Source organism: Heterocephalus glaber, unplaced genomic scaffold, assembly GCF_053883595.1.
Source record: "Heterocephalus glaber isolate CG9 unplaced genomic scaffold, H.glaber_assembly_v1.0 deba00001444, whole genome shotgun sequence".
Classification (NCBI taxonomy): Eukaryota; Metazoa; Chordata; class Mammalia; order Rodentia; family Bathyergidae; genus Heterocephalus; species Heterocephalus glaber.
The window spans coordinates 293803-309052 of NW_028258297.1; the positions used below are offsets into that span (position 1 = coordinate 293803).

The 15250-nt window shown below is 53.6% G+C and overlaps 2 protein-coding genes across 7 annotated transcripts in view; both read left to right on the plus strand.

Annotated features, from left to right (window-relative positions):
* The first annotated feature begins 70 nt into the window (after positions 1–70).
* Positions 71–8950, plus strand: Cpt1b (carnitine palmitoyltransferase 1B). Of its 6 annotated transcripts, none has more exons than XM_004845289.4 (19): positions 71–183; positions 806–965; positions 1326–1465; positions 2009–2186; positions 2403–2504; positions 2697–2834; positions 2917–2994; positions 3863–3970; positions 4045–4129; positions 4720–4948; positions 5353–5538; positions 5892–5997; positions 6076–6192; positions 6518–6682; positions 6761–6895; positions 6992–7144; positions 7672–7785; positions 8367–8459; positions 8616–8950. In XM_004845289.4, the coding sequence occupies exons 2-19, from the start codon at positions 825–827 to the stop codon at positions 8697–8699; spliced, it is 2352 nt and encodes a 783-aa protein (XP_004845346.1). In that variant the 5' UTR covers positions 71–183; positions 806–824; the 3' UTR covers positions 8700–8950. The 6 variants fall into 6 exon arrangements, with proteins under 6 accessions (XP_004845346.1, XP_087069733.1, XP_087069732.1 ...); XM_087213607.1 differs by having other exon boundaries at positions 143–250; positions 4753–4948; XM_087213606.1 differs by having other exon boundaries at positions 180–373; positions 4753–4948.
* A 3747-nt stretch (positions 8951–12697) lies between these two features.
* Syce3 (synaptonemal complex central element protein 3) overlaps positions 12698–15250 on the plus strand; it is a 30951-nt gene continuing 28398 nt past the window's right edge. The window contains exon 1 of the mRNA XM_004845291.3: positions 12698–12814. Coding sequence (XP_004845348.1) covers positions 12740–12814 — 75 coding nt within the window. The 5' untranslated portion in view covers positions 12698–12739. The remainder of the gene's footprint in view (positions 12815–15250) is intronic.

Sequence of the window (15250 nt, forward strand, 5' to 3'; positions counted from 1 at the left end):
GTAGGAGTTACAAAAAGGGCCCTGGTGCTGCCAGCCCTGACCAGAATCCAGGAACAGCCTGCGCAGCTGACACATTGATGACCTCTTCCCCACATTTGGCTATTTTTAGCTCTAATGCCACCATCCTCACGTGAGATCCTTTGAGTCTCCCCAGGCTCCCAGACCTTGGAGCAGCCTTCAGCTGTGAGAACCCTGTCCACCCCTCCTGATTTCCACCCTGGAGGGGAGGGAGTCCTGGGCTCTGCGTTTGGTTTGTTTTCTCAACCCCGATTTGGGAGTGGGTGTCAGGTTGCCAGTGAGGGCGGGGCCAGGGTGGCGAGGCCTGAAGGACGTGGGGACCTGCCCCATGCACTGACGGGAGTGAACCCGAGCTGTGAGTAGGGTCCGCAGCGCCTGCCCCTGCCTGCCGAGCCCTCTCCCCTGTCCTGGAACCCAACCCAGCTCAGGAGGAGCACAGAGCTGGGGTCCTGCCCCGTAAGGCTGGCAGCACCTGCCGGAAACCCCCGTGTCCTGGCCAACTCCATTTCCTGGGGTGCCTCTCCCTCACCTAGAGCGTGCCTTTGTGGTCCTTGGGGCTCCTGGCTTTCGAGGCCCAGACCCCTCTGGAACCCCTGCCCCATTGTGGCCGGCTGGATGCCAGCGCGAGGGTTTGGCGGCGGTTGGCGGGCAGGAAGGCTGGGCCGGGCAGGAGGGCGCGAGGTGGGGGCGCAAACAGGGCGGCCACTAGGGCGGGGGCCAGGGTGGGCGCGGGCCGGGGCGGGGCCTCCTGAGCGTGCTGCGCCCCCCCCCGCTTCCCCCCTCGCAGGTGCCGACCAACCCCCGGGATGGCGGAAGCACACCAGGCCGTGGCCTTCCAGTTCACCGTGACCCCAGACGGGGTGGACTTCCGGCTCAGTAGGGAAGCCCTGAAACACATCTACCTGTCCGGGATCAACTCCTGGAAGAAACGCCTGATTCGCATCAAGGTGGGCGCAGGTGGTATTCCCAGCCTTTCCAGCGTGTGTGTGTGTGTGTGTGTGTGTGTGTGTGTGTGTGTGTGTGTGTGTGTGTCTCGGGGGGGTCAGCTGCTGCCCATTGACAGGGTCTGTCACCGTTCCAGTTGCAGTGCTGCCAGGTAGAGGTGCCAGCAGGGCAGAAACCAGAGTGGGTGATTGAGATGTGGTGGGAGCAGTGAGTAACAGCATGTGCAGGTGTGAACCTGTGAGCAGGACTAGGAAGAGCATGGAAGGCGGCTGAGCAAAGACCAGGAGGCTTTTGCCGGGACTCCAGGTTGTCTGATTTCCTCAGTTTCTTGCTCCACAAGGGTGCCTGTTTCTGCTCCACAGAATGGCATTCTTAGGGGTGTGTACCCTGGCAGCCCCACCAGCTGGCTGGCCATTGTCATGGCAACGGTGGGTTTCTCCTACTGCGAAGTGGACATCTCTATGGGGCTGGTCTGTTGTATCCAGAGGTGCCTCCCTGAGAGGTAAGCTGGGAGAGCACAAGAGTCAGGCAGAGCGGGGAGGCCAGGCCAGCTCCCAAGGCCAGATGCAGGACAGCGACCACAGTGGCCACAAGGGCAGCCTTTCCCCAGGGCCACCATCACTCCAGTCCCACATTAGTTCATACCTGACAACTCAGACCTGAGTATAGCCAGAGAGGTTCTTGCTCCTCAGTGCCTCACCAGAGTCAGTCCATAACCACCCACTGCAGAGTCAGTTTCCCCAGGTCACCAGGCAGGGTGGTTCACACCTCTAATCCTATTACCCAGGAGGCTGAGGCAGGAGAATTGCCATGAGTTCGAGGCCATCCCAGACTATGTAGTGAGCTCAAGGTGAGCCTGAACTACGTAGTAAGACCCTGTCTCAGAAAACCAAAATAAATATAAAAAAATAAAGGAATGGAGATGTAGCTCAGTGTAGAGGCCCTGGGTTTAATCCCTGGTATTGAAAAAAAGAGGGAAAGAAAAGAATTCCCCCAAGGCTGGCCCCAAGAGGATCCCCTGCAAACCTTCCTCCTTCTTTCACAGGTGTGGCCCCTACCAGACCCCACAGACTCGGGCACTTCTCAGCATGGCCATCTTCTCCACAGGGGTCTGGGTGACAGGCATCTTCTTATTCCGCCAAACCCTGAAGCTGCTGCTTTCCTACCATGGGTGGATGTTTGAGATGCATGGCAAGACCAGCCACTTCACCAAGATCTGGGCTGTGAGCAGAAGCATTGGAGGGTGCAGGCATCTGATTTGAGCCTCAGGGCTTCACTTGGAGTTCTGAGTAGGAAGGGTAGCCAGACTGGGTGCTAGTGCCCAGTGTTGGGTTTGTCCTGAAAGTGGCTGGCATGGTTCTGAGGGTCTCAGTCATTTGCTGGTTTATGTCCATCCTTCCTGCTAGCTTCCACTCTAAAACTGTGCCCTGTGCTCCCAGATCGGTGTTCGCCTTCTGTCCAGCCAGCGGCCCATGCTCTACAGCTTCCAGACATCTCTGCCCAAGCTTCCTGTGCCCGGCGTGCGAGCCACAATTCAGAGGGTGAGGGCCTGGGTCCTGCTGGATGTGGGAGGCTAAATTCAGAGGACTTATCTAAACACAGATGCTAGTTGCCTTTAAATAGTGGACTTGAGAGTGATTGGGCCTGGGTGAAGAAGCAGTGGTGGGGAGAATGTTAGGACCAAGGCAGCCAGTGATGTCTGGCCCTGTGATGATGACCACTTGGCTGGACAGTACCTGGAGTCTGTGCAGCCCTTGTTGGATGATGAGGAATATTACCGCATGGAGACCTTAGCCAAAGAATTCCAGGACAAGACTGCCCCCAGGCTGCAGAAGTACCTGATACTCAAGTCGTGGTGGGCAACTAACTACGTGAGTTTGCCCTCCTGGGCTCCACCTGACCCATATGCCCTGGCTGCCTCCTCCCCAGTTTTAACCTCCTACCTACCCACAGGTGAGTGACTGGTGGGAAGAGTACATCTACCTCAGAGGCAGAACCCCACTCACGGTGAACAGCAACTATTACGTGATGGTAAGAACCTGAGCCTCTCAGGCTTCTTGTGTGTGCTTGCTGTGTCCTCGACTATGGAACGAAGACAACTGCAGGCAGTCTGCATGGGTGGGTGGGTGCTATGGAGTGAAGTCTGAGGCACAAGGGAAGGGAAGGGCAGTCTAGAAGCACCTTAGGGCCACTGAGGATCCTCAGGACGAGGAAAACGCCAAGACACCACAGCCTGTCACTGCCTCTGGAAATTTCTCAGGGCTCACTGTGCCTGCCCAGCTCACACCGAGTCACTTCCTTCCTTGGTTTCCTCACTGGCACCCTAGTCATAAGTTCCCAGGTATCCTGACACCATTTCCGGGGATAGTTCTAACATGCCTTGCTTTGTCCCTCTGTGGAGCCAGACCACAAGAAGAGCCAGGCTTATTCTCTTAGTACTCAGGAAGTCACCCCACGTGACTGGCACTGCTCCTGACTGTCTCCAGACGGCCTCCTGCTGCCCAGTATGCATTCTCCTCTCCTGCTGTCAAAAGCACACTCCATTGAATAGCCTGCTGGAATTCACATCTTCCACAAACTGTCCTTCCAGAAATGCAGATACACCCTTCCCAAATCAAAAGTTTTAAGCTGTTTTTGAGTGGTGGAACCCTTTCTTTGAAGCAAAATAAGCAAAACCTGAACAAATAAAATAGGTATAAAAAGCAGCTCTGGTCACAGCTGGAGCAGAGGCATTCATGTCAGTTGTGCATTTTTGGAAGATCACCCTGACAGCCTGCAGGATGGTTTGGAGAGAGAAAATGCAAGCCCAGGCCTCTGAATGAATTGGCTGTCAGGATGATGAGACCCAGATGACACCCAGACAGAGGTTCCTGCCCTGTGGGCTCTGCTCTATCTCTAGGACCTTGTGCTTGTCAAGAACACAGATGTGCAGGCTGCCCGCCTGGGAAATGCTGTCCATGCCATGATCATGTATCGTCGCAAACTGGACCGTGAAGAGATCAAGCCTGTGAGTTGCATCAGGGTTGAGGGTGAGATGAGAAGAGGGACCTGGGCCTGAGCCGCGTCGGACCTTCCCTGCAGGTGATGGCACTAGGCATGGTGCCCATGTGCAGCTACCAGATGGAAAGGATGTTCAACACCACTCGCATCCCTGGCAAGGAGACAGGTACGCATCAGGACCAAGGCCCAGCTCTGGGCCCACCATGGCCGGGTGCCCTACTACCTCCTCATAACCAGTCACCTCAGGTGTCTCAGAGTAGTGAACCTGTGAGGAGTAGTTTGTAACAAATCCTAGACATCTGTTATTTACAGTGGAATACTGGTGCCGGGACCCCAAGAAGCCCAGATCAGAGCTCCTCTCCTCTAAGACTCCTTGCATGGGAAGGTGGTCATGGGAAGGAGCACTGTGTGGTAGTGGGGCTCAGCAGAAGCATAGCTGCCCTTCATGTAGCCTTTGGAAGAGGGAAGAGGAGCTCACCAGTAGTTTGGCAGAGGCAGCTGACTTCCCTGTTTCTGACCCTGCCTCTTTGGGCAGTTCACATAGGCTTCCTCCTATGTGGGGTACTTCACAGGGTTGTTGTGAGAAGTCATGGGAACACCCAGCACACAGGAGCTGGCCTACCACACTGGATCCACCCCGGCCAGGGGAAGGAAGGGCCAAGGCAGAGGCTGGGCAAAGCCAAGTTTGCAGGGCCACTTATGTGTGGGAAATGGGACCTTTCCAGGGCTCAGGAGTGGGGTCTGGTGCTTCCCAAGGCCTTGCCTCAGCCTGCCCACTGGCCATCACAGATGTGTTGCAGCACCTCGCGGAGAGCAGACACGTGGCCGTCTACCACAAGGGCCGCTTCTTCAAGGTGTGGCTCTATGAGGGCTCTCGCCTGCTTAAGCCTCGGGACTTGGAGATGCAGTTCCAGAGGATCCTGGACGACCCCTCCCCACCTCAGCCTGGGGAGGAAAAGCTGGCGGCCCTCACTGCAGGGGGAAGGTACCAGCCTGTGTTATCTTAGCCTAGGTTCAAGGCCCCTTTTTTTTTTTTGGTACCGGGGATCAAACTTGAGACCTTGCGCTTGCAAGGCAGGCGACGGAATCACTGAGCTAAATCCCCGGCCCTCAAGGCCCTTTGAGGAGAGGAGCCTGGCTCTTCCTGTTACCCTGGGACTGGGAGCCAGAGGCGCAACCAAATGGCAGCATGTAGGCCCTGTGTGATTGTTGATGGGTCCTGGTGGTAGTGGCAGTGGAGAGCTGGCGTCATCCACCTGACAGCTGGTAGCCACCTGGGAGAGTACCTTCTAGGAAAGCCAGGTGCCCCACCAGACCCCATCCATCCCGGAAGGGCCCTCATCCCAAGTTCACATTGGCTCCACGACTCAGCTGCCCATGTGCCCCCAGGGTAGAGTGGGCACAGGCACGCCAGACCTTCTTCAGCTCTGGCAAGAACAAGGCTTCTCTGGATGCCATTGAGCGCGCTGCTTTCTTTGTGGCCCTGGACGAGGAGTCCCACTGCTACAGCCCTGATGATGAGGCCAGTCTCAGCCTGTATGGCAAGGCTCTGCTACATGGCAACTGCTACAACAGGTGTGTGTCCTAGCCCCCTGGTCAGATGTTGGGGTTAGTGGTTAGGAGTTCGGGTTTCAGGTTAAGGTTTAGGTTTAGAGGTTACTGTTAGGGCTGAAGAATTAAAGTAGAAGTTAATGTCATAACTAGTGGTTAGGTAGTGTTACTTGTGGTGGGATAGAGGTGCCTATTGGGCTATTGGTTACACACAGGGATAGAGTTGAAGGTTAGGAATAGGGGTTAAGTGTAGGGTTAGGTTTGGGGTTACGGATAGTAGTTAGAGTTGGAGAGTTAGGTTGGTGATGGCTAGTTTTGTGTATTAGGGTCCCATGTACATCCCCAGCTCTGGCTCATCCCTGTGTCTACTCTTTCAGGTGGTTTGACAAGTCTTTCACTCTTATTTCCTTCAAGAATGGTGTGTTGGGCCTCAACACAGAACATGCATGGGCAGATGCCCCTATTATTGGGCATCTATGGGAGGTAACAGGCCTGGACAGGGGCTCTGCAGGGTGGGCACTGGCTTGAGGCTTGTTTCTTAGCTGGGTTTTCTCCTTGCAGTTTGTCCTAGGCACGGACACCTTACACCTGGGCTACACAGAAAGTGGGCACTGCCTGGGCGAACCAAACCCGATGTTGGCACCTCCTCAGCGGCTCCAATGGGACATTCCTGAGCAGGTGTGCAGGCTGGGGGATGGGGGGCAGGTGTGAGGTGCTGTGTCTTCTCCTCCCTTCTTGACCCCACACTTGGCATGGTCCTTAGGAGGAAGGGACCAGGGCTTCTCGGGATGTCAGGTAGGGTTCAGGGAAGGCAGAGTCTCTGAGCCATGGGCGGTGCCTCTCTGCCCTCCCAGCTCAGCCTGGCCTTTGTGTCCCTCCTCTGGGAGATGTTAGGCTCACTTTGTCCTTTATCTGTTGCCTAAACTTCATGCCTCCTAGACATGACCTAGAGCCCTGCTTGGAGAGCTCTGCCCATAGCTGACCTCTTTCCATGTCTTGGCAGTGTCAGGCTGTCATCGAGAGTTCCTACCAAGTAGCCAAGGCACTGGCAGACGATGTGGAGTTGTACTGCTTCCAGTTCTTGCCCTTTGGTAAGGGCCTTATCAAGAAGTGTCGGACCAGCCCTGATGCCTTCGTGCAAATTGCCCTGCAGCTGGCTCACTTCCGGGTAGGAGCTCCCTCGGACTACTGAGTGGGTGGGGCAGCATAGGGGCCACCTGCCAGATTCACCCCCTCTGTGCCCCAGGACAAGGGCAAGTTCTGCCTGACCTATGAGGCCTCAATGACCAGAATGTTCCGAGAAGGCCGGACCGAGACTGTGCGTTCTTGTACCAGCGAGTCTAAAGTCTTTGTGCAGGCCATGACGAAGGGGCCCCACGTGGTGAGCCTGCCCAATCCCTTCTCCACACCTCCCTGCACCTCTTGTCTGCCTCAAGGGGAAGGACCACACTCCTTACCCTTCTACTTCTCCCCGCAGAAAGCAGACCTCCAAAATCTCTTCCGGAAAGCTTCAGAGAAGCACCAGAACATGTACCGCCTAGCCATGACGGGCGCTGGCATTGACAGGCACCTCTTCTGCCTTTACTTGGTCTCTAAGTACCTGGGGGTCCGCTCCCCATTCCTGGCAGAGGTCAGTGTGGTGGACGGGTGTGTCCTCATGCCCTCAGTTTCAGGTCCAGGGGCTCAGCCAGAATTCTGTAATGGGGCTCGTATTGCCTTCTGTACAGCTGACTCCCTTGGAGTTGCCTGGAGGGCAGGGCTCAGCTTTCCCACAGCACAGCACACCCAGGCCTGAACTCCTGGGATGGAGCAGAAACAGGGTCCTTCTGGTGCAATCGGCATGCTTGTGAAGGAAAACAGACAAAATGTGACCTGTCGGGTGGCAACCGTGCTAGTGAGAGAAGGAAGAGAGGCAGGGGCAGAGCGAGGGGAAGGACAGCAGGTCAGACAGGTCTTGGACAGCAAGATGGATCTGTGCAGAGGCTGAGAGGCTACAAACAGGCTGTGGGCACCAGGGGACCACGGCCCAGGGAGCTCTGCACGCACCCTCCCACAGGACACGTGGTGCCCGTCGCAGACCAGCTCTCTGCTGCCACCAGCCAGACAGCTGCCTGCTGAGTGCCTAGCATCTGACCAGCTTCAGCCTCCCTGTTGCAGGTGCTATCAGAACCCTGGCGCCTCTCCACCAGCCAGATCCCTCAGTCCCAGATCCGCATGTTTGACCCAAACCAGTATCCCAATTACCTGGCCGCAGGAGGTGGCTTTGGCCCTGTGAGTACCGCTGAAGGGGGTGGTGGGCAGCACTGGGGCCCAGGCTTTCCATGGGGAGTGAGAACCTTGACCAGGTTACATGGGAACAGGACACCTCAATCCGAGGAGAGTCCTGGACTTGCACGAGGGCAGAATGGTAACAGTTGGGCCACAGAAACAAGAACCTGAACCAGCCAACCCAGGTGCCTCCCTGCTGGAATATGACCATGCCCCGGGACAGACCAATACACTGGGCCCTTTGAAAATATGTTTCCCCAGGAGTCCAGCTCTTTTGAAGGAGACATGCTGAGACATGTACACGGGCTCGTTTGTCAAAAGACCAGAGACCCCCTGAAGGGAGGGAGTAGTCTCAACTATGAGCCCCCTGAGGAAATCGGGAATCCTGGATCCCTCCCTCAGAAGGGTCCAGAACCACAGGAGGCAATAGTCCTTGTCTTCACAGTTTCCTAGGTTGGGGGAGGCTGACCCCAGGGAGAATGGAGCCTCTTCCTGCAGTTCTGGTGCAAAGACCAAACACAACATGAGCCTGGCCTCTAGTTCTTCAAGGTCAGTTTACATTTGCCCCTTTACCTCTTCCTCAGGTGGCAGATGATGGGTATGGGGTCTCCTATATGATTGCAGGTGAAAACACCATCTTCTTCCACGTCTCTAGCAAGTTCTCAAGTTCAGAGACGGTGAGTCTCCCCTGTTCCTGCTCAGCTCTGAGGAGGGTTGTCATCAGGGGCAGCTCGGGAGCACACTGCGTCTCTAACTGGGGAAGAGTCCTTGTGTGTGGGGAGAGGGTGGTGGGAGGTCATGGGTAGGTGTCCCTGAGCTCTCAGTTCCCACAGAATGCTCAACGCTTTGGGAACCACATCCGGCAAGCCCTGTTGGACATCGCTGATCTTTTCCAAGTTCCCAAAGCTAACAACTGAAGGCTGGAGAAATGCCAGCTGCCCTTTCACACCCACGTCGTGGAGGAAGGGGCCTGTGGCTGGCTTTCAGGCACGAGGGGTGGCCGTGTACAGGTGCCTGGACTCCAAGGACAGCTCTGGCAGCCAGTGCTCCTCAGGGAGATGCTGCTCCCTGAGGGCCCAAGTGGTAGAAGTGGGGTTGGAGCAGGGAGGAATTTTGATTTTTGTCTTGGTAAATAATAATAAAAATAAGGCTCTGTAATTCTCTCTCACCCCATAGGCACTTGTGTTTTATTTGGGAACTAGAAGGCCTTTTTTCTTCCCTATCTCAGAAAAATGGCAAAGGAAGTACTGGGATAGGAGACTGTTCATGAGAGTCTGTGACTGTGTCTTTGCTCAGTGATGAGGCTCTTCGATTGCTATGCACACCCTCGTGTGCACTTGGAATAAATTCTTGCTTCAGAACCTCATCTGTTCCCTGGGGCCACTTCTGTTTGCCTGCAGAGAATCGGGCCCACCTGCCTGCTCCATGCACAGGCACAGGGAGGAATCTGTCCCAGGCCTGCAGCAGGGTTCCATTTGACAGTATCTGTGAGGACATATGGGATAACCTAGAGTCACATATTCTTTCATTCAGGCTGGCTTTCCTATTAAAATGACATTAGAGTAAACCAAAAATAATTTTTATGAAAAGTGTAACACTCAATTACTACTGCTGCTTGCTCAAATGAATCCAGATCTCAGCATTCTCTAGATGCTAAGAACCTAGAAGTGAATCAGTTCCAGTTCTGGGCCTTCAGTTAGGAACCAGTGTTTGTTGAGCACCTACCACAGACATAGCCTTGTGCTGCAGATTCAGTGGTGAACACCAAACTATCTCTCTTCATGTGGAATCACTATGAGATAAGGCAGGCATGATCAGGGGTCAGAGCAGCTGGCAGAAACCAGGAGGCTTTGGGGAATGACCCATTTACCAAGTACTTACCAAGCGCCTACAGTGTGCAAGGCCCTGGCATGTGGCAGTGAACAAAACTGGGAAACTCTTTGGGACTAAGAGTTCAGAGAGGAACAGAGACAATGGCTAAGAAGAATGTACATATTACATGGGAGATGTAAGCCAGATGGAAATGAGTGCTGAGAGAAGAGCAAGTAAGGGAAGGAACAGTGGAGGAGTGGGTGGCAATTTCATATGGTGGTAAGGGCCAGGCCTTCCTGAGTGGGGCCATTGGCTACAGATTTGAAGGGAAGGAGGGAGCAAGCACTCATGAGGGACATTCAAAGGAGAGCACACCTGGCCAAGAGGATAGCATGAGTCAAAGCTTTTTAGGACAGAGGCCCCTGCTGCAGTGAAGTTCAGGCACAGGAGGGCTTGTGGCTGGTGTGAAGGGAGGAGAGCAGGAGGGTCAGGGAGAAGGGGGAGGCAAGGGCTCAAAGACCAGACTCTGCTGGGCATGGTGGCCCACGCCTGTAATGCCAGCACTTGTGAGGCTGAGGCAGGAGGATCGCCAAGAGTTTGAGGCCAGCCTGGGCTACATAGTGAGTTCAAGGCCAGCCTGAACTACAAAGCAAGACCTTGTCTCAAAACAAAAGGGCCATGAAAGGAAAATAATTCCCAAGGATCCTAATCTCTCCTGAGTCTCCATGAGCTTATAAAAGTACAACTTTTGGGCCGGGGATTTAGCTCAGTGGTTTTGCCACCTGCTGCACAAGCACCAGGACCCGAGTTCGATCCCCGGCACAGAAAAAAAAAAAGTACAACTTTCCTCACAAAATGTTACATTCCATTCCATGTCAGAGCTTTCTTGGGCTTCCAGAATATTTTCACAGACTTCTACTTCTCATAGTGCCTGTGTAACCTTTCCTAAAAAAAATCTGGATTTCAATAGGTTTCTTTTCCCAGCACTGGTTTGCTCACCCAATCCCAGGAGAGCAGTGAAGTTTCCAAACAGCTGGAATTAATGTTGAAATTCAACTATTAAAGCTATTTTATTGGGCTTGTTCTTAGTTAAAATAAAGGAGAGGAGAAGCCATAGTGCTAAACCAAGGTATAAACCTCTGGTGACAACCTACCAGACCCTAAAAAGCTACTTTATGTCCTATGGGCTAGCAAAATCTGCATTAGGTAAGATTAGCAGCTATAACAAATAAATTCTAAAATCTCCATAACTTCGGAGAATGAAAGTTTAACTCTTGCTCAGTTCAAATCTAGTTGGCTGAGGTGGGGGCTTTGCTCCATACCATCATTAGAGGAGCTGGGCTGACAGAGGCCCTGCCTTCGGCATCAACACTGAACAAGTACATAGAGCAAGAGAAAAAGGGGGTCACTTTGTGATGACAAGGCATAGCACTTCTATCTATATCTCACTGGCCAGGACTCATTGCAAGGGAATCTAGGAGGTGTAGTCTGGATGTGTGCCCAGGAAATGTTTCCTGTAATGGAAACATTTGGGGGCAGTTTGCTGGTCTCAGATGCACAAGGCCATAGACAGAGCAGACTGACATCTTCTGGGCTTCCTGAGAACTCAGAACTTCATTGCCTGGGTACTGCAGGATGTTTCAGATAGCAAACCTTCCTCTGTCAGGCAGGGTACTCAAGGCCACTCACACTCTAGCCAAACTGACCTTGTCTGAGTCTCCTCTCCATTCCCCAGACAAGGCAGGCTTTTGTGCACCCTGACCTTTACTCTCAGTGGACCTTATGCCTGGAATCCTGGGCCCGCTCTAAGCCTAATAAATGCCTAGTCTTCGTGAAGGCTGACTTCATTACCCATTAAAGTTAATCCTGATTCATATATTTCTGAAGTGCTATACATCAGCCCTGGGCTGTTTAAACAAATGGAAGAATGACTGAAAGTAAGAAAGGAAGTTCACATTTTGGAAAGGACGACCAGAAAACCAGGTTCAGAAGGGGCAGAAGAAGCCTGGAGTCTTAGGGAGAAGCCTGGCCCAGGCAACAGTCTGTCTGCTCCACAGATAGACTAATGTTCACTCTGTGTCTAGGACTGTCTGGCTTCACTCCAGCTGCTTTTCTTCCTCTGCAATTGGTCTGCTAAGGATCAGAATCCCTGGGAGAAGATACATGGGTCTCAGGTTTGTCAGTATTTTCAAAAGCAAGGTGCTCAAACCGAAGTTAACTGCCTTCCAAACTCATCTCTTGCACTCTTCCACGTCTCAGCCTGTGACATCACCTTCCAGCCCCAATTCATTCCTTCTCTTTCTAACCTCCCCTGTTGCTAAGCCCTGCCAAGTATACCTTCTCTGTGTACTCTCCACCATGACCAGGCCTTCCCTTGTCCACAATCCCATCATTACCCGAACAAAAACAACAGGCTGCTCTATCTCCTCCTGCCTCCAGCAGCCATGCCATTCCACTGCTTACCACGCTCTGCAGTGCCCAGCACCCTCTGAACAGGACAGGGCTTGGGATGCCTTATGTCCAGTTTCCTCTCTCCCCAAGCTTTACGCGCCTGGCCCCTAAGTGCTGAACAGCTTTGTTGCCTGTGCTCGCGTGGCACCACTGCCCAGAGACCAGGAGCACCGGGCAGACCTGGGCTGGAACAGTGCTCAGCCCCTTCTAGCTTCGTGTACCTGTATGGAGCTCTGCCTCATCCCTGAGCCTCGTCGCCCTGAGCCCTGGCTTCCTCTTCTGTGGGACAGTGCTCTGTCGGCAATGTGCAACCATGTGGGCCGTACATACGAGCTGTGAAAACGTAAATACTCGATGTTCAGCTACTCATCTAACACATGTTGAGGAGCACCTTCCCTGCCAGGTGCTGTCCTGGACACTAGGGACACAGTGACCACACAGGGCCCTGGGACGTGGCCTTACACACAGACAGACGGGGTAAGCACAGAACCGTCGGGAGCGGAGGTTCTGCAACTGGCGGCCCAGCCTCAAATCCGCTCTGTTCCGGCTCGCTCTCAAGCCTCCTCCATCCGGGGTTCCGCCTGTCAGAGACCGCTTGGCCGAATGGCCCCGCCCCTTTCACCGCGGCCAGCCAATGAACGTAGGAGGCCATTCCGAGGGCGGGTTAGGTAAGGGAAAGAGGCGGGGCGTCGTTATGAGGCACCGCCTTCCGCCTCCCTCCAGCGGTCGCGCCGTACCTGACCGGAAGCGAGTGCGGGCCCAGCCGGAGGTGAGCGAGTCGCCCGCCCTGGGCCCCCACCCCCGACCCCCGACCCCGGGCTCCCCGGGGCCCTGACGTGGGGTCCCGGGGGCTTGAACCGCTTGGCAGCAGACCCTTGGCCTCGAACCCTCACCCCTTGCTCCGCCCCTTGCCCTGAGCCCTCATCCCAGCCCGCGCACACGTGACCCCCGGCTGACAGGAGGCCCCTAGCCCGCCCGCCCGTATTCCGACCTCCTAGCCCGCGGGCCCTCAGACACCCCGGCCTCCCACCTGGGTCCCCCACCCTCACCGCGCATCCTGGCCCCTCACCGCAGTCCCCGTCCCTACACCCTGACGCTATGAAAAGTCCGTATCTTCAGGCCTTCACCCCTCACCAAACCCTGTCCCCGCAACAGCCCCCCCGTCCCCCCCCCCGTGTCAGCCTCCTCCTCTCCTCACCTCTCCTCACGCCACGCGTGCCCCTCTCCGCAGTCCTTTCCCACCACACACCCCAGGGCCCGAACTCTGCGCACCCTGGACTCACCCCATTCTGCCTCCTCCTTTCACGGGCTCCTCACACTCCGCACCCTGCAAACCATCGCACATCCCGCCACGTCTTCACACCCAGATTGGGCGCCAGTCCTCCGTGCCCCCCCCCGCAGGACTCTTCTCTCCCTAACACACACACACACACACACACACACACACACACACACACACACACACACACACACACACACACACACACACACACCCCTCCCTCTGTGCTGGCTATCCTCCCTGACCCTTACCCCTGACAAAGGAGTGACTCTAGACCCAGCAGCCCTTCACATCTACTCACATTTCGTAGTCTGTTAAACTGTTCGTGGGAGGCAAGATTCTCAAACCATAAACAGAACCCTAGGCCTTTGCATTAGGCATACCTGTGGATTCCTCAATCCCCAGGACATCTATTTCCTCAAGCCCTTCACACTCAAAAGTTAGACCCAGCTCAGACCCCTCCCACCCACCTCCACACTACTTTACCCACTCTAACCTTTGTAATCTACCATAACCCTATTCTGTTGGCACTGTTCCAGGCATCCTCCATCCCAGCGCTACTGTCATCCTGGGCAACCTCATTACACAGAAATACTGTGTATTCTAGTTGCAAAGACTTATTTCTCTATCTCAGCACTCACACCCTTTCCCTCCATCTGCTTTCCCGATCTATCCCTCCTCTGAGATCCAAAGCCACATGCCCATAGCCTCCATCCTTCTAGGTGTTCTACATCTATTTCCCATTCTATCAGCCTCTCAACTCATAGAAACATGTCTCTCTGCCTCTGTAACTCTATGCATCATCTTGCCCACCGCTTAAACCGATCTTATTGTACCCTCAATCTCCTCACCTTGTCTGTTTACACGTTTTACACTCCCAGGCCTGTTTTGATCCATCTATTTCTCTGTGTCACTGAGAACACTGCAGAAATGCAGCTTTGGCCATACCACCAGTGCTTCTCTTTACATGCCAGGCACCTCTAGGAAAGCACACAGCTTTGCCAAACATTTTTCACTCTTCAAGAAAGTTTATTCTTTAAAAAAAACTCTTCATTGGCATTTATAGGGGAGTCAGAGGCAATTAGCTTTGATTTCTCCCCTTGCCATCTTACCTTGACTTCTACCTACCTCACCCCAGCCTTACCTCCTTATCTTCCCTCTACTTTCATAGGGTAAGGTGACCCTTTACCTTCCTGAGACCAATCCCTGCACCATCAGTTATTCTTTCTCCTGATTCTTTAGCATTTTCCATTCAACTAACTCTTCCCACACAGCCCGGACACATTACAAAAATTTTTAAAAACACAAAAACGTATTTACCCTGTATCACTTCCAGCTATGTCCTATTTCTCCTACCCTCATCTAAATCTGTACACTATCTGCTTTGTATAATGGTCCATTAATTCTTTAATTCATGGAAATCTTGTTGGTACCTTCACTGCTCCTTAGAAACAGATTTCACTGAGATGGCAAATGGACACCCAAATCAAGTATTCTGAGTTTCCTGAGGCTTTTTGTAATATCTGGCACTGATGTAATATCTCTCAACTTAAAAGACACCAAAGAAAAGATGCCCATGACTTCACATGACATCCCAGACCTGCTCCCTTCTCTCTCTTTTTTTTTTTTTTTTTTTTTTTTTGGTACTGGGGATCGAACTCGAGCCCTTGTGCTTGCACAGCAGGCAGCTAAACCACTGAGCTAAATCCCGCCCCCCTTCGCTCTTTTAAAAAATAAATTTCATTTTATTTTATCCCATTCCCCCCTCAAGCCCACTCCCCTCCCTATGTACAAAAGCTTTGTTTCCATTTTTCCTTCTGTTTTCACTTTTTTTCTTATACCTTTCTTCCTTTCTCCCTCCCTCCTCCCCTGTTCCCCTTCCCATTTGAACACTTTCTTCCCATTGCCCAACCTCCATTGTACATT